At 51.1% G+C, this 23,227-nt stretch overlaps 1 protein-coding gene across 1 annotated transcript in view; it reads left to right on the plus strand.

The window, feature by feature from the left end:
• The window catches only part of LOC100905733 (uncharacterized), a 30,275-nt gene extending 7,256 nt beyond the window's left edge, over window positions 1–23,019 (plus strand). Inside the window, exons 2-10 of the mRNA XM_003746269.2 lie at window positions 754–886; window positions 1,270–1,393; window positions 1,520–1,673; window positions 2,343–2,417; window positions 2,566–2,748; window positions 19,736–20,005; window positions 20,127–21,657; window positions 21,810–22,103; window positions 22,235–23,019. Of these exons, the coding sequence (XP_003746317.2) occupies window positions 754–886; window positions 1,270–1,393; window positions 1,520–1,673; window positions 2,343–2,417; window positions 2,566–2,748; window positions 19,736–20,005; window positions 20,127–21,657; window positions 21,810–22,103; window positions 22,235–22,465 (2,995 nt within the window). The 3' untranslated portion in view covers window positions 22,466–23,019. The remainder of the gene's footprint in view (window positions 1–753; window positions 887–1,269; window positions 1,394–1,519; window positions 1,674–2,342; window positions 2,418–2,565; window positions 2,749–19,735; window positions 20,006–20,126; window positions 21,658–21,809; window positions 22,104–22,234) is intronic.
• Window positions 23,020–23,227: the final 208 nt, after the last annotated feature.

Consider the following 23,227-nt stretch of genomic DNA (forward strand, 5'->3'; position numbering starts at 1 on the left):
TCCGCCACTGCTCTTGACGAACTATCTGATGTGTCAAGACAGTGGAAAATTTCGGGATACTCGCCAGTGTCTCGAGGTCGATTTGGATTTCCGAGCTGTTCCCCCCGATTCATCGGGAGGGAGACACTCCCGCGCTGAGTTTCTGAATATCCATTCGCGACACATCTGTCGCTTCAGCTGTGGGTTCACGCATGAAGAGCGGTCCGCCAGCGCTCGCCAGACCGTCGATGAACGGGCTAGTCTGTTAGTGATCCAAACGGACAGGTAAACGGACGGCCGAACTGGACAGACATATCGAATCGCTATTTCTGTCTCAGAAATTCGGGAACAAACTCTCTCATGAAAGCCTCCGTGGCAACGGCCCGTGGACCCGCCTGTACCGGAGCATTCCCGCCGTAAGCGAGGGGTTTCGATCGTGCGAATCGAGAAGTCACTCCGAAAGTGCTTATGTTCGGTTTTGGCGAGATAATGCTGGCACACACCGGAAATCTGTGAGCTACCGAGGAATCCTCCCAGCGATGAGAACTTAGATCAGAACGCCAGGGTTCTAGTATGGGAGAGTCGATCGACCCGCGACCGACGCTCCGGGATCTTACGGTCGAGTTTTCAACGGACAGCTTACGCTTGAACGTCGCCTGTCGTTCAACCCGGTGTCCGAACACCGCAGTTCACTGCTCATAATTCCTGCTTCCCGATGGATGAGCGGGATCATCACTGCGTATGCTAAACGGTTCGTTTTATTCTGTTTTTCAGGTCGGAGAAAGAAAAGGAACGTGGCGAAAAAGAGCGGAACGCATCAGCGTCGTCGCTATGGTCGCGAGCCAACTCTCTTAGACAGAGTCTTCGTCATCGGAGCCACAAGCACGCACAGTCGACGTCCGTTTCCGTGAGTACCTGCAAAGACGCGCGCGAGCACGCACGCACTCTCGTTCAGTAACTCACGCCACATGTTCTGCTCTGCTCGGATTCTTCGCTTCGAGCGATATCGGTGGACTGCATCTCCTCCGGATCCAGCCGTTCATTTGCCTTTATCAGCATTTGTGACGGCTCATCAATGAGAACAATTATATTGCGATTGATTTTTATCGCAAATTCGGTTTTCCGAAGATCTGGATCCCCATTATCGATCAGCGATTAGTTCCATGCGAAAGAGAAATCTTCGGGAGTAGTTCGAATCAAGCCGCCCGCCGGATTCCGGAACGGATTCTTCGTCAGCCCAGTCTTCTGGGATCGTCAGAAGAGTAAAATTGAATAAAATCTGTGTTCCAGGTTCTCATCGATGACCTGCCCAAAGGACGGAAGGGACTTGGGGACGACGTTCTGCGCAGAGAATGGGGGAGCCATCGAGACCTTTCTCGGACACGCAAAGCTCAAAGTTCGGCTCTTCTGGCAGGTAATGATCGACGTGAGCGAATGGACTGAAGTGCTTTATTCGAATCAATTGGAGCGGATTCCCAACACCTGACCCGACCGAATCGATTCAGTGATTTGAGAGCTTACGAATGCTTTTATTCAACAGTGTCGGACGCATCGAGGCAAGTTGTGCGAAGACATTCTTCGAAGTCACGACCGGGCGACCATGTGCTCAGCACAGCCGAACCCGCGCTCAATAAAACACCTCCGCTGGCTGTTCAAGAGGAGACAAGAACAATATTGTGCATCGATAAAGTCAGGTAATAGATTGCGATCATTGCTGCCGAAAACTCCGGAGTATCGCGGAGAGAAGGGGTCACGGGGGAATCGGAAAAGTTCAGAAGTGCCGCATCGATCAGATTTCCATAGAATCAAGGGCTGCTTAAGCAATGATTGGGGCTGAAGATCTTTCGCGGAAAACCGCTAAATTCGCGGAAATTCGCTGCCTCCATTGAAACTCTACGAGAAGCAGCCGGAAATTCCCGCGAATATTCGCGGAAAAATAGCGGTCCGCAAAGAATCTTCAGCCCTAGCAATGATCGACCCTGTTCCGCGTCTGCGTAAAATATTCAGTGACTCACTCACAGAGGGGATCGCGGGCTGTCACGACCCCTCCGGGAATCTCCGCTCTCCGAACAATCATTTCTCGCTCCCGCCCCTCTCCTTCTTGGCATCATGATCGAGAACAACTCAAGACGCTCTCGAATTCGACTGTTCCAATCCGTTCCTCCATCGGATTCCATCCTCATCCTCCCGTCGATTCAGAGCCAGAAGGGAGCTGTGTGTGGACGCTAAGAGTATAAGTGATGCCCGTTCACCGTCGTCGATCCATGAATGCTGGTCTCATCCGAAGTTGACTTGACGCTGATTCGCCGCTCCGGAGCGCTCTACGAGCATTCCTAAGTAGCGCGATTTTTCATCCCTTTCAGTCAAGAACTAGAATACGGATTGGATTTCCAAGAGAATAACTCGGCCGCATCGGACTCGATCAGGAAGCAGCGATTGTGAGTTTCCCCTCGACTCTCTTTGGCGAGTCTGCTGTTTTCATCTGTTCTTGGCCATCTAGCACTCTCTGCTCTCGAATTGTTCCCTGAGCTCTCAAACATGAATTCCACCCTCAACCACGGCCTTCATAGGAGTGTTCCATTGCAGCCCCCAACGAACGTCCAACGATCTCGATGATGGCCAAACCGGCGGAAGTCCTCTGCGAAAAACGCAAGCGAATCCTCAACGAAAGTTGACAAAAGATTCCGGGTACGAGGCCAGTGTCTGCTCGGAACCCGACTACGTGAACGCTCTGTTTTTGTGCGGCAGCGCATCGAATTCCATGCTGAGGTGAGTAGTGCCAGGCGTATCGGATAGATTGTCGGTGACCATCCGTTCGATTCGATGTTCAAGAGTTGCAATGAGCGACAAAGTTCGACGTTGATTCGGTCCTCGGAGCAATAGGGAATTTACCTCCGCAGACGACGCGTGCGAACCTCATCAAGAAGGAATGAAAAATCGTTTCCTGGGGCTATTGGCACCGGGTGTCTCTTTAGTGAGCGCGGTATTTGACCGAACCAATTAGTTATTTACCACCTACCTGAGATAAACGCGTGGCGATATTTGACGTGGATCGACGCCAACTTCCCGAGCCGAGCAACCTTCCAGTGAAATTTGGGATTTTTTGTATGAGAAATAATTCAGAAGGAATCAAGCCTCACGGAGAAGAATGGACCGGAAAATTGAGCGAGCGGGCTCCTGATGCTGACAAGAGCGGAGTTCTGCTAATGTTCCTTTCACCGGATACCTTCGTTTTGTTCTATAACTGCTTCTGAGAGTTCTCTCAGGCTTTGTCCCTGAGGCTCCGCGAAGGGCTTGAGAACTTCGTGAAGGGTGCGCATCTGCTTCGTTCGATTTCGGCTCGTCTAAACATCAGAAAGAAAGTTTCTTGGGATTCTCGATTTTGTTGTTGATCCCCAGTGGAAGCTAGAAGCTTCAGGTTTGTTTCGACGCTGAAATTATCCAATGTCCTTAGATCGGACCCTTTAGATGAAAGAGCATACAGCCAAAAATGTAGCGGAGAATACTCAGTCAGTCGCGCCCGCTTATTCTGGATGCGTATCGAGCCCGCCAGTTTCAATTCAGGGAGAGAGCTGAGCTTAATCCCGACGCTTGCGGATAGCGAACCTGAATAGAGTCATTGTGTTCGCTAAGCACGTCCGAGGAGTGTTGAGTTATTCAAAACGTGTCACTTTCATTCAAAAGGCGGATCGACAACAACGAAAGAACGTTATAACTTACTCGCTTGTTGAATCGCTGGTTCATTCCTCATGATATGTCATGACGTAACGTCAAAAAGACTAGAGAATAACGAGACGTAACCTCTAAAACGGAGTTTGTTCGTATGATCTCGGCAAGAACGTGATCAGAACAGACCGAAGCTTCGCTAAACGACTCGTCAACATGCTGCGCAGCTTGTGACAGACGATTATTGGCGGAATACTGCAGAAATGTAACGCATTCGGGAGCCTCATCACGCCCCCTCGCCGGACTGCATGCGTATCGTTCCGAGTCTCGGTTTGCGCGACGCAACGAAAGCCGTCGATATCGTGCATCCGTCTATTTAGCTTCTGCCCTCCCTGTATGTGCCTTGAGGCTTGTGGCGAACCCCAACTCTGACGGGTGATCTGCAGAGCCGCGTTCGATCTTGGGAAGCAACGATAGGAGTCTCTGATTTGCAACGCTCTGAGAGCGAATCGAGAGTTCCGGGCAGTTGCAGGTTTTTCATTTGAAGCGTCGAGCGAGATTCTGGTCAACTGTCAATCCGCAATCGTATCTCTCAGAACAGATGCCGAAATCGTGGTTCTGCTAGGGAGTAGTGGATTTGCAGATGCCTGACGTGGCGAAAATCGTTTATCTACGTTCCACTATCGGGAGAGCAAATTAATAGCCTGCGATTCTCGCCCCTGAGAGAGGCTTGTTCTATAGATCTCGATTCGAACTACGGCATCATTAGCATCACAACAAAGCGTCAAGAAAAATCGCCCGTTAGATCATTCTATCTATCTCTCGTGGCGGCGCCGCTTGATAAAGAGGGACTGACGACCTTTGAGCAACCTCGTACCGAAATATCCAAAACCGAGAATTTACCCGTTCTCGTGGGAATCCGATGCCCCGGAGTTCCTATCGGGAGATTGTCGATGCGATCAAGCGCAATTCGTTGTTGGAGTCGCCGCCCTCACGACCAGTTTCTCGAAAATCCGAAAAACAATCAGAAACTCGAATAGGATAATTTCCGGGCTCGCCCGCATCAGAGAGCCTGTTGCATAGATTCGGGCTTGTCCCTGTGCGCTCCGTAGAAGAGTCACGACACGACATCCGACTCCGGATCCGTCGGGAGCGTGGAGTATTGAACTAGCGATCGCCCAGCTCTGAATTCAAGGAAGGCGCACGGGATAGTATAGCAAATGAATTTGATCTCTTAAGAAAGCGCTTCGCTCGCATCCCGGTTCGGTTGGCCGGCTGTGAGTGACGGCAGCGAAAGACCCTTTCTCCGCTGCGTGGAAAGAGAAGCGGAAAGTCGATGATGCAGACGTCCAGAAATCCCGCTCTGCCGTTGTGTCTAGGATATGCCAGATTGATAGGAAAAACGGCGGACGGAACTCTTCGCCTGGCGAAGTTCGTTTTTGAAGAAGCACTCGATTCCCGGCGTCCTTCATCCACGCGGATAAGAGGTCGTCACCAGCAGCGCCACAGCTCCGCCGAGAAGAGTCTTCTCTCCGCCGTTGCGCCTCAAAGCGTGATCAAGTTACTCCCAAAACTATCGCTGTGTTCTTCCCGTGCTCCTGTTTGGGAATGCGTGCCTCCAGTGTAGCTTCAGGTGGTGCTCGTTACGCCCGACTGGAATTTCGTTAATGGTGCACCGGTAGTTACAAGTCAAGCATGCATGGAGAGCCCAAACATTCGAAACTGGATCGTCTTTAAGAGCTGGTGAGTTCTCCTCAAGATGACTAATCCTTCGGCTCGATGATGGTCTGCAGCTCGACATGAGGGTGGAAAACAGCGGGTATCTGGCGAAGGAGAAGAAACTAGAAAGCACCCAGTGAGCGGCGCTAATTTCTGCTCACCCGGGAGATCGCGCGCCTCCTCGGGTCTCGTGCTTCTGACAGCGTCACCGGATCGGGCGCTCTCACTACCTCATTCCTGTCATCGTGGATAACAGGCTCGAAGGGAGCCGTCCTCCAGCGTCGAGAAACAGTCTGAAACGAAATCTCGCAATAATGCGTGACCTTCGAGTCGGACGGATGTAGATGCTCTTCGATGAGCGCGGATATAAAACTCCACAGAAACAAACTTGCGGCTCCCGTCGGATGTGGAGGAAGTCTTTCAAATCTCCCGGTCGTCTCAAGACCTGGATCAGCTGCTTGATATTCAGGCTCTCTTTCGAACTCATTTGGCTCGTTCATTCGCGGGACGCGTAACGCCCGCCGAACGGAGATCGTTATGAACTTATTCGGTCTTATTATTATTTTTCTCGGTCGACACGGTCAGGGAATTGTGGAGAGCTTTGATTAAGTTTTGCGTAACAGAAAATCTCTTGGTTCTCTGGCGCAACTGACTCCGGACGCGAGGTATCTGGAGGAATTTCTGACGCCAGGAACGTTAATGCCGCACAGCTCAGTCGCTCACTTCAGACCAAATAGAGTTAATAGCGAACACCGGATTAGCTCGAGCATTCTGTTCGTCTGCGATACGGACTTCGGTCGATGCGATGGACCGTGGGATATTCCAGCGGTAGTAGCCGCGGCCGACTCGCCGATGCTGCCCTGCTCCCTTCTAGCTGGTTGATACCGACGAAGTGAGAGGAAGAAGTCCACGACAGGAATGTATGTAACAGCGTATATGGACTCTCGTCCTTTCGCCTTTTTTCCGATTTGCTGATTGTGACGGATCCTACATGGTTCGGAGCATGGAGAATGGGAATTCGGCGGTGGAGTTCCGGGAAGTGTCGCATATAAGAGCCTCCCACCGCTTTCGATTAATATAAGTCCAGAATATCGCGCCCGGTAGGATCGAGCGATGCAGAGAGTTCAACTGTTGCCGAACGACGACCTGAAACAGAAACCCTGCATGTATCTGACGGAACAGTCAGCTTGCATTGTTTTCTGACCCGCGTCCGGCCGATGCTCACTCCTCCCGAGTGGATTCATGTTCGACCGATCGATGAAAATCCGCTCTAGTACCCGGCAAGTCAATCACTGGAATCCCCGATGGGCGAGAATGAACAGGGGAGATTCCGATCGATCCGCATCTCCCGGCTCCGGGGAACTCTGGCCGGGGGATATCCCTCGTGAATTCGGGGGGAACCCGGGGGCCTCGCTTTCGACAAGGCATCCGTTCCAGCGGCCCTGACGTATGGGAAGGCTTCTCACGATTGTTCTAAGCGAGTTGCCGGTCGAAATCGTTTTGGGATGCTCCGTGTTGACATCCCTCGTGGCTGTGTACGGTTCATCCAGATCTAGTTCTGTTCGTTCCGCCGTCAGCTATTCGATACTCTTGGTGATGGTCGTGGAAGGGCTGCTGTATCTTCTGGTTCGTGGCTGCATCTATCTGTGTGTCTCCGGAAGTTCCCCTCTACGATGTCATTGCTTCGACATAAAGTCGACTATCCAGTCCGAGCGTCGACGCACTATCTCCATTCGCGTATATATCCAGCTGACCCGGCCGAGTCCCCCGTCTCCTAAATAAACACACTTCCGACTGGAGATGCATGAGCGCCGTCATATTACGACCGTCGAAGGCAACCTCAGCTTTCCATCCGCGACGCCCTTCCGGAGCGAGCGACGCGACAGCGGGATCGGCGCGAAGTGCAAATGTTCTATTATTATCAATGTTATCCCTCGTTCACTTCATATAATTTCACTCTCGGCCGACGTACGGATTTCGCTTGTTTATTGTCTCACTTCGCTCGTGGCGGACCTGGATGCAGATCCAGATGATGACTCAGCGGACGGAATAACGTTTGAGAATTTGCGGTCGTCCTGGTGGGCAGATAACTACAACGCTTTGTAAAATGTAGCTGTTAGTGGATTTCCGTTCTTCCTTGTCGACCCGCAAATCGTTTAAATAGCGAACGGCGGGACAATCGGAAGAGTTCCAACTCTAGAAACATAGGATCGCATTGTCGGCGTTTGATGTAGGTCTCTTCTCCTGGTCTTATACGATATCGACCGCGTAGGCCTTTGGGGAAACGAGGGCGAAACGCATCATGGTTTCCAATCTCGATCAATTCATGGGAGGACCCTCCACTCGCTGTAGGAATATTATGAGAGCCGGCCAACGGTAATCGTGGTTCCCAAGGGCCAGCATTGGATGTTTTTATAATCCTCCTTTTAAACGGTGACTTCATTCTTCGAGGACGTGAGTCATACGTGCGTAAGATTCCAGCCACAGAATCTGACGGCTATTGGAAATCCAATGCCGAAGAAGACGGTGCCCAGAGATCGCGTTTTCATCCGGTGCACTTGGCGGGAGCACTGATATCCGATTCCGAGGACAAGTGGCTGAGTTCGGATCGGTGCTCTCCGTATTCGGTTCCGCTTTTGATTCCCGTAGATAGGGCATGGCCTCCGGAACGAAGCTCATGGGGAGCTCTCGCTTCGAACGATCCCTCTTGATTCAAACCCTGCTCGTTGTCCATCCAAGTCTAACACGGAAGTGAGCCGAGCACCTACTCTGATTCTGTGATGGGCTCATGGAGAGCCGCCGTAGAATCAACTGCTTGGCTTCGAAATCAGTCGCGATCGGATAAACCGTGACTGCGATATTCAGCAGAATCCCCGAACTCGGAAAATCCCTGCTCGCCTCTGTGCTATTGTAACGATCCTTCATATTCAAATTGAGTTTCTATTTCCTTGTAAAATGGTGGTGCGCCGGAGCCGTAATTCTTCCGTTGGATCGCGTGGTGGGTCACTATTCACCGGCTTTCCCTGTTGATAGACGTGTTGAGCAGTCAGTGGTGATGCAGATCAAGGTTGTGTAACAAGGCATTTTCAGACCTGCATCCACTCGATATGTGTAGTTTCACCCCTGAAAATTGTTTTTGAGTGTTTCCTTCGAATCCACAAGGGGCGAAACGCACGCACGAAACACTGTTTTTGCGCTTTCTCCTCTGCCCGCCGTACCACTGTTTTGACCAAAAAATCCACGCGCGCTGTGTCCATTGACAGTCGGTGTCGACGGCTGTGGCGTATCGTGATTACGCGGTACGTTGAATCGGACGTTTCTGCAACCGTCGGGCAACACATGGCTGATTAATATGCGATATCTACCTCTTCGGATTATCAGAAAGCGATGGAAGTGCCGTCCAGGGGGGTTTCTCGGAAAAGAACGAAACGAGGATACGTCACTCTTACAAAACTCCGAGCATTCCTCTAGTGCGCCCCGATCGAGTCGGAGACACGTCCCTTATTGGGTTCAGACGGAATACGTCGGAACTTATGTAGTGAGAATGCACTGCTGGGATTTCGAAGGCACGAAGTTCGAATTTCATTTTCGTTTCAATCAAGCTCGGACTCTTATTCGGCGCACCGAAAGAAGCAGATTCGTCTGATCGGTAAGAATGACTTCCCCGATTTCCATGCCAGACAAGCCAGACGTTGTTGGCGTGACGCCTATACTACGTAAGATTTTTCTCAAGACTACCGAAAGCTTGAAAAGAACTCCAGTTCCGCGCTCGAGCCGGAGGCGGATCCATAGCCGCCTCGCCACGGTCATTGAAATCGTCGCTGGAGATTTCGATATAGTACCTGAAGCCATCATCAGAACTTATTAAAACTCTTCCTTTAGGGACTGTATTTCACCGTCTCAGGAGAGTACCGCTGTCGATTGTCGGTTATGCGAAGCAGCGGCGAATTTTACAACTGAACATGATCGGACCAGGCCATAAAATTCAACGTCTCAAATAAGAAGTATCATACGCTGTGGACCCAGAACCTTGGTATTAGCGAGTCGACGACGGAATTGGAAAGTCTCACGTTGCGATATCATTATGTGGGATCGTATAGAATAGTATGCGTTACTGGTCAGCGGTGCGCGGCTGCTGCCGTCGTCTTTGACGTTGACGTAGATGTAGCGGAGCCTTCTCAACAGCGAAGTCGATTCCGCTCTCGGCGCATCGCGATACAACGCACGAGGAAACGTTAACCAGGAGTCGGTACGCTTCGATACGCATAAAGCGGAATAGTAATGCTGATGTGACATCGTCAACGACTAAACCATACATTTTTATTTGGCACCTCGCTTGTGCGTCGCTTTGTTTGCATCTGACATAGCCTTCGGCTGTCATTGGCAAGGTCGCTGGTGCACAGTCTGTGTGCTCTTCGTTCGTTACCTCATTTTCGCTAGTCTGTTCCTATTTTCTTCGGTTCCCCGAATTTCCAATCGCTTGTCATCGGCGACGCCAGCTGGGGTCCTCAATCGGTGATGCGATGCACACATCCAGAAACCGCGACTTACAAAGTGAAAGGAGGAAAAGCTCACTGCGTATTGACACTGAATTCGTCGCTGTTCTTCGATCCGATGGTACTTCCCGTACTGCATGACTCAGATAATGACGGAACGGAGAATACGCGCACCTGATATTCCCGGAGCCGCGAGGCGATGGAGTTGTGCAAAATTTTCTGAAATTCTCTTTCGTCATCCCCATCCGTTCTACCGCATTCGGAACGAGAGAACTCCTGTGAAATGACGCGGTCATTATTCAAGGGAGCTGTCCGGATATATGTATGTGGTCTGATGCAGCCTGAGCTCCGCGCATCTCGTACGATCATTCAGGACAAATGCGAGCATACGACCAGGACATTGAAGGAATTGAGAGACCTGAAAAACCCACTCCTTCCCTGAGAGAAGAGAGAGTATGCTTTTGTTTTTTTTCGGATTCCATACTCGAACCGATTACAGTACCTTCGATGCTGCGTCGCGTCGGCCGCTATCGATTCCTTTGGCTCGACGTATGCAGCGCGGAGCGACGCTGGTACCGAAGGGGAAGCAGTTATTTTCTGTTACTCCGAAAGTGGGAAAAGAAAAAACGCTCTGAACAATTGTCGTCATACATGCAGCAGGAAAGCGAGCAGTCAGAGACGACGCGTTCGGGCACGAAAGGCAGCTGTCCGTATTCGCCCGCGCCAGCGGCGGCTTCGCCGATTGATTTGAACAAACATCCGGCCTTATTTGAGGTTACATCGACACAGCATGTCCCTGAGCGGGAGGCTATCGACGTATTTTCCAGAGCATCTTGGGCGTCTTCGGCGGAGGATCCGTCCTTGGACGTTTTTTCGGAGCTTCGGTTCAACATCATCCGACACGGTCGGCATTCGGGGGAAATTATTTTCTCGACATTTTCTTGAGCGGAAAGTCCATCCGTTCACCTGCGTGGTGACCCGGTGCACTACGACGTTCGTGTGATGATTCTCCCGAATCGACTCCAAGTAAAAACTGTGGCTGTGTCTACGAGCATTCTTTAGCAATCTGGCTCTGTCAGATGCTCCCTCTGACCACGGACCAGATCCGTAAGAATATTCGAAATGTGTTCAGGGCAGCTCGGTGTGTTCAGCTTCGGTCTCGCCGCAGATGTTTCCAATAGGCCGTAGCTGAGAAAAACACGAAAAGAAGATCAACAGAAAGTACGACGCGTTCCGTGTTAACGCCCCGGAGACGTCTGGGCGCACCATCTGAACGGCTCAACGAGTTATTCTCGCTTATAAGATTAGGAAGAAACGTCAGACGCCTGGATGGGGCGTCCTAGAACTTTCGCTGACGCAGACACGAAGACGGCGAGAAGTTGGAAACAATCGTTCTTGATGTTCTTTCTCCTTTGAGCGGAATTCCTTACCGCGAGCGAGGAATGTCGTTCAATGAACTAAGCTTCCGATCGACGACGACGACACCGCCAGACGATGACCGCGTGACTGACTGAGTCCGAGTCCATTGTGACTGCGGTAACGTTCACCACGCCAAGCAACGCAGTGAAAATCATCATCGGTATCCGATAGCGGTCTTTGGAGAAGCTGCCGCTGACTGCGAGGCGCGAATAGCATCGAAGCAAAAATTTCATCCCCCCCTCGCGTGCCTGAGGGTCCGAGTCTCTGTCGAGAGGAGATCCGTCGTTCGAACTCTACGAGCTATCCATCAAGCCGTCTCATTCACTGAGAGATCATTCGCTTCAGATACGAGGCTCGGTGTATCTTCACGTAAGCGGTCTGCCTATCCGATCGTCCGACCGATCGATCGACCGTCAATCGGTCAAACAGAGTCGCCGACGGACTTTGGGACCGCTTATGCGTTCCAGTCGGAATCAGTCGACTTTCTCCGGCACCGATTGATTCGGGGACAATGTTCGTATATAGGATTTTTTTCTCCCCGTATCCCCTCTCTGCCAGTGGAATCCGTGTCCGCCACTCAAATCGGTGGACTCGTAGACGGAAACGGGCGGTGGATGGACGCACGAACCGACGTTTGGGCGACCAGCCCGTCGTCCGGCTAAGGTGATAATATTTCTCTTCGGGGCCGCATTCATCACAATCCATCTAGGTACTATCCGATCGCTCTATTTCAACGAGAGAGCATTCTATTCAAAGCCGCCGTGGGTTTGCCGTCTGTCTAAGCGATACTCTTTGCTTCCTCTGGAATCTTTTCTTTTGGTCACCAAAAAGCGGAAGGCCATTTGCCCGAGAAGAAGAAAAAGACCCAAGAGAACGGCCACCATAGTGCGGCAAGCTTGACGACGACGACGGCTAATCGCATCTCTTCGTCGCCCGCGGTTTTTGAGTCGACAAGTCTCGGCCGCCGCGACGGCCGTTGTTCGACGGACTGAGTATAACTGCCGCTGCCCGAGCTGGATGACTCCGAAAGAAAGTCTTTTGAGAAACGGAATGTCTGCGTTGGCTGCCTCAAAACAGTAACGGCGGAAAAGTAATCTAAACAGTGTTGATGATTTTCGTGTGGTGCTCCACTTTGAATGAATAAAGCGCACGAATAAAGTGCCGCAAGTCGCCCCGGTCAGCCAGCGAGCCTTACGGATGTTGCGGAGGGCTTTGCCTGAAAAGACTTCGTCTTACGGCTCTCCTAGCGCGTCTCTGTGTTTAAACGCCGGTGACGTGCACGTGATGATCGCTCGCCATTGAGCGCTGAATGGCGTCAGACGATTCGATCAAAACAACGCTAAACTTATGCGATCCTACATCCCGCCGCTGCGCCGGCTTGCCGTCCCGATTTCTGTGTGTCCGCCGGCTCGTTCCCGACCGCTTGCTTGTCCGTTCCTTGAAACAATTTGAATGAACGACCATTTCTCCGATAAATGATGAGGCAACAACCTACAATGATGGATTGCAGTGGAGAGCCGATGAGAATCACTACGAATCTCAAATCGAAATCGCCGGGATGGATCTGTCGGCGTCAGAAACGCCGCCGAGACGATTTCAGATGTATCGCAATCCCAGGGTGACATACGAACACGCGGGAGTGGTCCATTGTCTCTCGTCAGGAAGCATCGAACTTCACCCTCGATCGTGTGGAAACTAATGCGATCCGACTGAGCTATGCCTTCGAATCGCCGTCGACACGGACGATCGTTCCGGAACGTTTTGCGAGTAACAACGTATTCATGAGCTGCTGTGTACGAGTCAAAAACTACGGGGTGCAATAATTCACGAATTGTATAATGCACCAAGTAATCTCGCTTCCTGAAGTCGCAATCGCCGTCGTCGATTGTTTCGGCATACGGAATGATTCAATGAAACGGCAACACGACAACGGTCGAATGTTCTTCCCAGATACGAAGATCTCTTGTTTTTTTCGTCATATTTCTCCTTCGGCTCGGTCTTCTGTATCGACGTTGTCGGGGGCTGAAGCGTCGTCCGTCGCAGCCTTAGTTGAGGGTCGCGCGGTGCCACTGTCCCCGTACATCGCTTTGCGCTCAGTCGGCCTGACGGGTAACGGACATGTCACTGCGATATCGTCGTCGTTGTCGCGGTTGCGCTTTCGGAATTTCGCGGTAATGGCGCGGGGCTTGTCTCGAGCTACTAGGATATGAATTTTGAGAAGAGATAGAGGCCCGTCGGGAGGGTCTGTGGGGTCTCAAGGTCGCGATCGAAAGGGCTTGGGCAAAAGGAGGAATGAATGGGTGAACAGACGAATGGATGAATAGTACTTGACTGATGGCTCCAAGCTGCTTGTAAAGAGATGTCGAGCTGACAATCTCTCTGACGGAAATGACGCCTTCTCATGGGACGAAAACGATGGTGCTTTTCTGAATTGATGCATCACATCCCGGCATTTGTCTTATCGAGAGATCGGTCGTCAATTATTATGAAGATACCATGAGCATTCGGAGGCTGAGTGAGAAGAGCCGCCCGCTCCTCGTCCCGGTAGGAATGCTCACGCCGGGCCTGGAGGAGTAACATATGTACGTGCATCATTCCGTATCTCCGGGCGCTTTCGGAATCCGAGTCACCCCCACCTCCCACCCTGAGATCCGTTGTTCAATCCAGCACATGTTACAACCGGGGCCTTAAGCTGAAGGCGGAATCCCGACCTCCCGGTCATTTGATATTCGGGATTGGATCCCGATGGGAAAAAAGGAACACTGACGTCTCTCATTAGGTACACACGATCTCGCCGAAGCGAATTTCACACCAGAAGGCACTTACTGCAATCTTTGTTCCCTCCCTGCTCCACCTATCCATCACTTAGTTCTTGCAAAGTTTTGCAACTCGCGGAGGCGGACGAAATCATAATGGTAACGTTGAGACCGGCTAAACGTCCAGTTTTGTTACAGAAGAACGAACAGAAATACTTTCCGCCAATGGCTACCGCTATAAAAAAAATTCTTGAAGAGATAATCCATGCTTTCGACAGCTCCGACAGCCTAAGAGCTTTTTGTACGTTCGCCAACATTCTCCTCGCGTGGCAAAAGCCGCGTTCGCGGTAATCATCATCGGAGGGTTTCCGCCTCGCCTTCGATGTACCTATTCGTTTGGGAAGTTCCCGGTCGACCAATCGAACCCGATTGAAATTTTCGGCACTTCGAAGCCTTGGAGCCAGTTCAGCTAGTTGCTAGTTCTAGGCTCTCCATCTATCGCGTTAGATTTCTAGACCATCTTCGTATTGCGTATACCGGTAATGATCGGTAGTCTAAATCGTCCATCCTTCTGGGACCGCAGGGTTGAACGAAGGCGTGATGACTTTGAATCGGGCAGCCTAAACCTCATTCTGTCCTGAGTGTAACTATTGTGCTCATGGCCAACAACGTCATCATCTCGATCATCAGCTTTTGTCAACAGTCGAGCACTTTCACTCGCCGCGTTCCAGGATGGGTTTGCAGAGCATCGAACTTCGGAATCCTCCCCGAGGAGTCACCGGCTATCGCCAATGACGTTTTTGTTGCGTCACTTGGCGACGAAAAACATTTAGTGTGCGTCGTGTGATAAAGCTCGCTCCTAGATCAGCAGCTTCTCGAGCACCGCGACGGAAAACTCCCATCAAGAGAGGGGAAAGACAGGGTGCGGTTGAGAAAACGAAAACGCTAATTTCAGAGCAGATTTTCGCGGTCGCCGACGCATTCGGAAACAAAATATCACTTCGCATTCGGAACGGCCATGGCAATAATGAATCGTCGAGCGGCTGCGATCAGTTCTCGCCGAAGTGACAGCTGAGACAAGGGGAACGATATTTCCAAGCGTGCCTGAGCGTACTTCGGAAAAGGAGCTGCATCCAGCTTCCTCAATCTTCCAGGGGAACTCCCCTCACTAATGACGCTGAACTTCACGTCGAAACGGAATTCTGACCGTCGCAGCTGACCAAGTGGATGTCATACCAATGAGAATATGACTTAAATGGTATGTCGCCATTCTCTCAATCGACGAGGATCTCATGAATTCCTCATTCCGCCGGGTTGGAGAGCCGCTCTGAGGTCGGGAAACCGCGGGGGAAGGAAGAAGGATCGGTCTGCAATCTTGGCGGAAATGTGACGAGTCCAAGTTTGCGGTCAGTGTTGCACGCTTGACTTGTGGGAGGTTGGCCGAGAAATGCTTTCAGCCGCTCGAGGAGTATCGCGGGAGCATCTTGGCTCTAGTTTGATTGTTCTCAAAGAGGCGAAGATCGGCTGAACAACGAAAAAGATGCGAGTAAATACACAATCCGATCCATTCGACCAGCCTGCCACCCAACCAAGCATCTAGTCAGTCAGTCAGTCGGACCGACAAACGAACAAGAGAAACAAAGGACCACCAATCGTAGATTGTGCCGGAGCAAGAAACGTTGGCATCGGCCTACCCGCCCTGACTGCTCAGCTGACAGACGAACGGACGGACCGAACACGACGACGACACCGGACAAAGTACGGTGGACGCTCGTCAGGTCGTTTGGATGGTCACCGCCGCCGCCACCGCCGTCGAGCAAGCAAACGAACAGATCTTTGATCGGGTGCTCTGTGTTCCACTGACCGGACGACCAGCCGGACGGGATTCGCCGCCCTGAAATGCCTCAGCGTCGTCGTCGTCGCCGCCGCCATTGCGATGAAAGTCTGTCATCCACCGGCCGCACTGGGCAGCCAACCACCCATTGTGCACACCGAGCGAACGATGGATCACTTTGTTGTCGTAGTCGCCGCCACCGTCGTCGAAGCTTTTGTTGTTTATGCTTCCGATGCTGTTGTCACCATTGTCGATACCTCGCTTTTGGCTCTTACTGATTTACTTCATCCATAATCCAGCGATATTGCGTAAATCCTTGAAGAGCTCGTATAATTCTTCTCGCGTCCACTCTGGTCCGCGAAGTGTCTTGCCGTCTGAGGTGGGTGGGTGTCTTCCGCATGGGGAAGCGTCGCGTGCCGATCGCTGATCACACTCGATAGGCGCACAGGCATTTTTTCCCTTCTCTGGATGATTTCATAAATGAGACGGCGACACATCCCTAGTCAATCTGCCAAACGCGGGATCATCGGACGACGGCGATTGTCGCATTCCTGGACCATATGATTCGGTGCTCGAGTTCTGCGGGTCAATAAGGCGTTTGTGTCGTGCTCCGACGAATAGCCGCGTCCTTGAGAAACTAATTTGGGAAATGCCCCGGGGATCGCCTATGCTCCAACGCCGGTCTCCGGAGAAAGTTTTTCTCAAGAATCACTTTCCTTGAAGTCCCTCACTTGAATAGGCTACTTTTACGTGTTGGCGGAAACAGTCGCCTTCGAACGAGGACTAGAGCCTCGCTCGCGCTTAGTTAGACTCGTGAGCTATTCGAACTACATGGGACGCGGCGCGGCGTTCACGGCCCACCAGGTACTGAGCACGAATGAACATTCTCACAGAGGCTCCATACAGACATCGTAAGTGTGGGTCTGAGGAAATCCTCGAAGAGAAGACTGCAATATATTGCTCGAAACGAAAATCGTTGCTCGGGCCGTCAAAGCTTCGGGAGACGTCAATGCGGTCCGACTCGACCGCGGCTCAAATCTCGAACTCGCTTCATCTCTTCCGGATTCCGAACCTCGATCAGATCCACATGTCCCACTCGGAACCTAAAGTAGTATTTTCGCAAGAATTCAATGCTGCTCGATGGAACGATTTCCATCACCGGTCGCGTTTTGGTTCCCTTGTTTTTGCTGTTTCGTAACGGTCGATTCCGAGAGGGCACGAAATCGCTTCTTGTTGCCATTCCTCTCCTCCGTTCAAGAATGGATTCGCCCTCACACTTCGACAGTCGACAATATCAGATCGGTCATTCTTTATTCTTCGCGTTTTCGTTTCAACAATTCGTCTCGCTTCTCGCAGATTTTACAGAAGTCCCTTCGACAAGAGTCTTTCTCAATATTTCCGCATTGGTGTCCCGTCGCTGAATTAGGAGCGCGTGGAATTAGACCGCTTCGGCCACCTCCCGGGACTGAGTTCCTCTGCGGTATGGACGACCTTTTGAATATTTGAAAGAAAAGTGACAGCGACATCGATAGGAAATATTGGGGAGCGTCCTCGCAAAGCTCAAGGATCGCGAGCAGATCGGACGAAGATGTAGGCTGACATTGTGCGAGCTGACGAGAGAAACGCAATCTCGGTCCCTCACGTTCCCAGCGGGCAGTGGGAAAACGAGGTTCGGAAAGTTCGTGTCTTTCTGATGCCCTGCTCCATTGGTGGCACAGACGGAGTAGCATGTGACTCTTTTTTCAGTTCATCTCGTCCATCAGTTCCCCCAACTTCGTGACCGCTACTCAAATCCGTTCAAAGCGAGTTCGTGGTTTTTCTTCTTTTTTTTGCTACCAATATTTGTGATATAGCAATTGTTGAAGCCACTGTGAAGCGAACAATTTCAAGAAAAAAAACGAATTATTCCGTGCCTTCGCTCGGAGGGAATGCCGCCTGTGTGGTGGCGAACGGCTCTGTCGAGAAAGTTCCAATGTGTCGATTATCGTTGACATCCTTCCGAAGTGAATTTTTCATTGCTCTCCTTTCCTCCTCGCATCGGCTCGAGCCGCGTTAAACTTCGATATTCGTTACGCCTTTGTTATCGTGTCCTATCGGATCTACCGATTCTGATCGATACTGTCAAAGCTAACAAATGGTTCACGGGCCTGGATGTTCCCAGCGCCGGCTGAAAACTGATGAAAAACCCATCTTAAAAACAAGGAGGGCGAGTATGGAATGAGGAAATGGAAATGGAGCGATGGGATTGCTCCATTCTCCCCCGTCTCAAGTCGTTACATTGTGATTACTATCATTGAACTCTTTCATGGAGCGTCGAGACTGACTCCTTCGATTTTCTGCCTCCGGTATTGTCGGACTTGAGACTGAAAGAGGCGACGCTGCAACCGTGCGTTGTTTCATCAGGATCGATCCCTCCCGCCCGTCCCGCGGCGTCGCCAGTAGCTGGGCCCTAGCTGCCCGCCGCACGATCAAAACTGAGCAAATCTTATTTTGCCGATTGTAATGACGTGCAGGGTGTGGACCGGGGAAGTTATTTGCACAGTCAAACGAACAGTCCAGAAAATATATGACACACATTTGTGTTGTACAACCTGAGGAAGCAAAAGGAGAAAAAACCGTAGCACAGCATCGATCATTGCATTCCGTCCGGGTGTGACTTGAAAGTCGCTGAATTGTGTCTACCGAAATAGCTCCTCCACGGTGACCGCGAGATTTCCGAGTGCTTCTCAGCGGAGGATACGCTCCTCCTCGGAGACTTGTACTCGCGGCCATGCGTTCTTCAAGCCGAGACTGTTCATTTTGTTCAGTGTGCTCCCGAGCCCTCCCATCGTATGACTCAACGCTCCTTATCAACGATGTCGTGGCATCCGGTCTGTTCTGGTCGGCATCAGATGTCCAAAGCGCTCCATCGGCTCAAGACCGCTGGAAATCCACCTAATACATCGTGTGACTCACTCGTATCGATTCGCATGTCTGAGCCTCTACTCGTTCGTCGCTTGGCGGGTCCACCGGCTCCAGGGTGATTTTCGGGGAATTCCCCGGCTTCTGCTTCATTTCGGTCAATCTCCCAATGATGAACACATGATCCGAGAAATACTACTGAGGAGCGAACCGATCGCACATAAGAATAGCAGATGGCTCAAGTGCGACTCATTAACTGATGAGGATTTCCGAGAGGGCAGATCGAGGCATGTTTCTTCAGATCTAGTGGTAGAGAGGGTGATCCGATGAACCCATGCCAGAATTTCTCTTCGCACCGCTCAGATGTGCAGTGCTAGACGCAGCTGATGCAACGACACGCCGATGATGTTTTGCGGCTCTCACACCTACAGTATCATAGTTGAGCGCGAAAGTGAATGGAAACGTTTCAAAGTGAAGTGTGGTCGAGCCCTCAGGAAAACCATAGGTCGCGCAAGGTATCTATCCAAATGCCAGCTCTCGAGCTCTATCTTGTTGTGTTAATTGCCAGAGCTCGGGGGTTCTCATCGCGCATATTCCTATTTCGCATCGGTGGCGGAATCCTCAGGTCGCTGCGAGTGGATCCATCGACGGACCCCTGATGTCGAGCTTCTGGATCGCAATAGGAACGACTATTCGAGCACAAACCCTACTGCAGCTCGATGAGCATCGACTAGATAATTTTCATGACAATTCCTGGCATTCAGTAGACTGTAGACCTCCCCGCGAATCGACTGCGCTTATTGGGAGTGTGCTTGATCCTTGTTTCCACTTTGTTACGATTGTAGCAATGAACGAGATCGGGCGTTGAGTCTCCGACGACGAATGATTCCTCATGCATCGGAGCAGCGAAGTTCTTTCCTGCTTTAAACTTGTACTCATGCCATGGACTTTCTTCCCGCTTACAGGAGGTCACAGCCCTCTTGGGACTCACCAATGGCAGTTTCGGAACCTCTCAGCCTACCCTCAGGATCGTACGTCGGTGGACTATCTTGTGCCGGCTTCGGATCTTTGTCATCACCTGGCTTGAACAACGCCATCCAAACATCCCCTTCGGGCCCGAAATGTGTCGGGGAGCACGAAAACGCACATCGTCGCTTCTCCCCTGCTAGCGTGACCTACGACACATTGGCATCATCTAAATCCAAGGAATCTCTTAAATACCTGGGAGCTAAAACGTGAGTTCAATAGGATGAGGAATATCGGATTCCCCGGATACTATTCCTGATCACTGATTTCTCCACTGGGCATGGACCGATTCCATCGGCGGATGATTCAAGATTTATATATCCTTTGCAGCTCATCGTGTGATCTTCTCAAACAAAGCGAATCAATGAATTCCGACCGGAAGACGGTTGCTTCGTGGCTCTCTCGACAGCAGAAGCAGAAGACTGAAGCGGATAGGACATCACCGAGTAAATCTTATGAAGACATCTACGAAGAAGTCGGGGGCTCGGATTCAGCTCAACAAGAGCGGCACTTGCGCTCAGCCAGTGACCCTCTTGCGAATCAGGATGACAAATCTGCATGGCCAAATCAAAACGGTGTGGCCGATCGTGTGACGGGGGACAACTCGGACTCATCGACATACATCGATTCCGTTGGATCTGAATTGAAATGGGGAGATTCCTATTCCGATTTGAGCGCTTTCTCCGTCCGCAGCTCCAACCAAAGTTCCGGATTCGAATCCGGGCAGTCGACCGTAGCTGACACGGGTCGAGTCTCTCCACAGTCTTCTCTCGACGGCTCAACGATGATGGGAGGCTTCGGTGAACGCGTAACGTCTCGATACCCGCTCCCAGCGAAAGAGGGCGTCGCTCACAGTGCCAAAATTCCTTCGGTGGAGCGACATTGTAGCGAAAGTGTATTATATTTCGAGAACCAGATGAAGAACCTGAGCAGCAGTACTATCAACATCAGCAATAATAATAACAATAATACGAAAGGTACGACTGTGAGCAGTAGCAGCGTGAACAGTCACATTCCCGGGGAGAAAATCGAGGAAGTCGACGTTCAGAAGTCTAGTCTCCAGCACGACCCGGTGGATTCAACGGAAGACATCGGGCGTCCTCGGGATTCACTGACGAGGAGGGCGAAGCTCCCTGAGCAGGACATCAAGCAAATTCAGAAACAGGCTGTCCTGAGCTACTTGCGGCAGAGGCAAGAGGCCTCTGTTGGTGCCAAACCGACCCAGTTTCGAAACGAGCCACCGGAATCGGCTGAAAAACCTACTCCTATAAAACCCATGGCTGTCAAACTCCTAGAGGACAGTAGCGTGCCCCCTGAGCTCCCTCCGAAATTGTTCAAATCATCGGAGCTGCTCCACGGGGTGGTCCGTCGACCGAAGGATTCTCAACAGATCGAACCGCCTAGGAACGAGAAGAAAAAGCCGCCTCTACCTCCCCCCAAAACATTCAAGCTCAACATGCAATTGAAACAGACCTTCTACCCGACTCCCCCTCCAATCAAAGAGAAACCTGAGAAACTTCGACAACGAACGAGGAGCAATGATTCGTCCTTAGTCATGGCCAAGATGGTCTACATACCGTTGGCTAGTCCCAGTGAGGAGCAGACTCCTCGCGACTCTGCCCCGTGTCAAGCATGGAACGGTGGTCCGACGGAGACTTCATCATCGGCACTTCCCCAGCCGGATGCGGTGAAACCTCCACAAACCTGTGGGAAACCCACCCCGGCGAGACCCATGAAACAAGATGGCGACACGCAGTCGGTGCGTAGAAGATTTGATGACGGCTACGGAACCTGTCTCGACGACGAGGACGAAGCCTCAACCACGGAACCAAAGGATCACTCGGAAAAGTCCATTTTGAAGGTAGGTCTCCGGGGATCATCGTCCAGCTCCCTGATGATGTCTGTTGAATCGCGTTCCGTCTGATTCTTGACTTTTGAGAACAATGTTCGCCTATCTTCCGAGAATACACTGGCGGCGAGCAGTCAAATAATGTCCATACTCCCGTATTCCAGCCGCAGCAAAGGAAGAGCGACCCCAACCAAGCCGTTCCTAAAGGCAATCCTCCCAAAAGCAAGCTCTCTAGGGACGAGGCAGATGTCAAAGAAGAAATTCGTGTAAACAACTTATTCGAGAGCGAGCTGAAAGCTAAATTAGAAGCGCTGAAAAAAACGAACGAATTGAGAAAATTCACGAATTACGTCTCAGAAGTTGATCATATAGCTGCTCTCGTAGTCAACCTCTCGCTACGAATCGGTAGAACTACTGCGAACCTCAACGGAGCGGCAGAGGGCGCAGCAACTTACAAAGTGAGTTTTCCGCTAGAAAATTCCTCTGCGTCGTTCTGCGACATGATAGGAAGGACTGATATAGGTCCAGATGACGGGACAGCGCGCCGATCCGGACGGATGCATATAATTCGAACGTTCGTGCATTGCAGGCTCAACTCGTTCAGAAACTTGAGAAGATGGAGCTGGAGCTCGAGGAAGCGCGGCGCCTAGAGGCGAATTGTGAGAAACGATGGGCATCCTTCGGAGTTCACCTATCGAGTTTCCTCGGTTCGGGAGATCTCATCGAACGCTATCTGCATTTCATGAAGAATCGTGGCGATCTTCTAGTGAAGCAAAGAAGTATCGCTGACCGCCAACAGTCCACGCCTCGCAAGCCATAAGACTCTGAACTCATTCGACATCGGTCGAATGATTATCCAGAGACTGATTGTTCTGGGCGAGCGAATATCCCGCTAGCCTGGGAACGTGGGTCGCACGAGCGCGAGGAGACAAGGAATGCTCTCGATGGGGAAATGAGTGGCCAGCAGGACTTCCCGGAGTTCTGCTTATTCGCACAAAATGCAACATCATTTTTTTCTGCTTTAGACGAATTTCATGATCAAAGGCGACTACGACTGATGAACGTAATGAACGATCGGAAAATTGCGTATCGCTATAGCGATGATAAGCTATTTTATCTGCAGCTAAGGTTTCTTCCCTCAGTTCATCAAATGACGGTCCCGTTCAAGAGGTTTTTGAATATTTCCCACGTCACATTGTATCTAGCTGTATCATAGCGATTGGTCAGGGGTCCCGCGGAACCCATGAACCTTTAGGACCACGATTGCCCTGTTCGTGGGGAATCGTATGAATTTCAGAGAGCGTATTTCTAAATATACATATTTAAGTAAAATAAATGAGACCGGTTAGGCTCAGTGGAGCCAACTAATTCCTTCGGAAGATCACAGTCCCGTTCTTGATCCTCATCGCTCTAGAAGATTCCCTTGATGGTCCCCTTATCGACAGGATCTGATGATAAGGCAGAGGGAAGAGTTTCGACCGTCCGCCTTCCTCTGCATTGATGACGACGGCGTCGTAAACAGAAATTCGCTTTATTAAATTATTCCTCATCGTTCCGTTCCCCTAAATATATCGCCTATTTT

Source organism: Galendromus occidentalis, unplaced genomic scaffold (genome assembly GCF_000255335.2).
Source record: "Galendromus occidentalis unplaced genomic scaffold, Mocc_1.1 scf7180000077494, whole genome shotgun sequence".
NCBI lineage: Eukaryota > Metazoa > Arthropoda > Arachnida > Mesostigmata > Phytoseiidae > Galendromus > Galendromus occidentalis.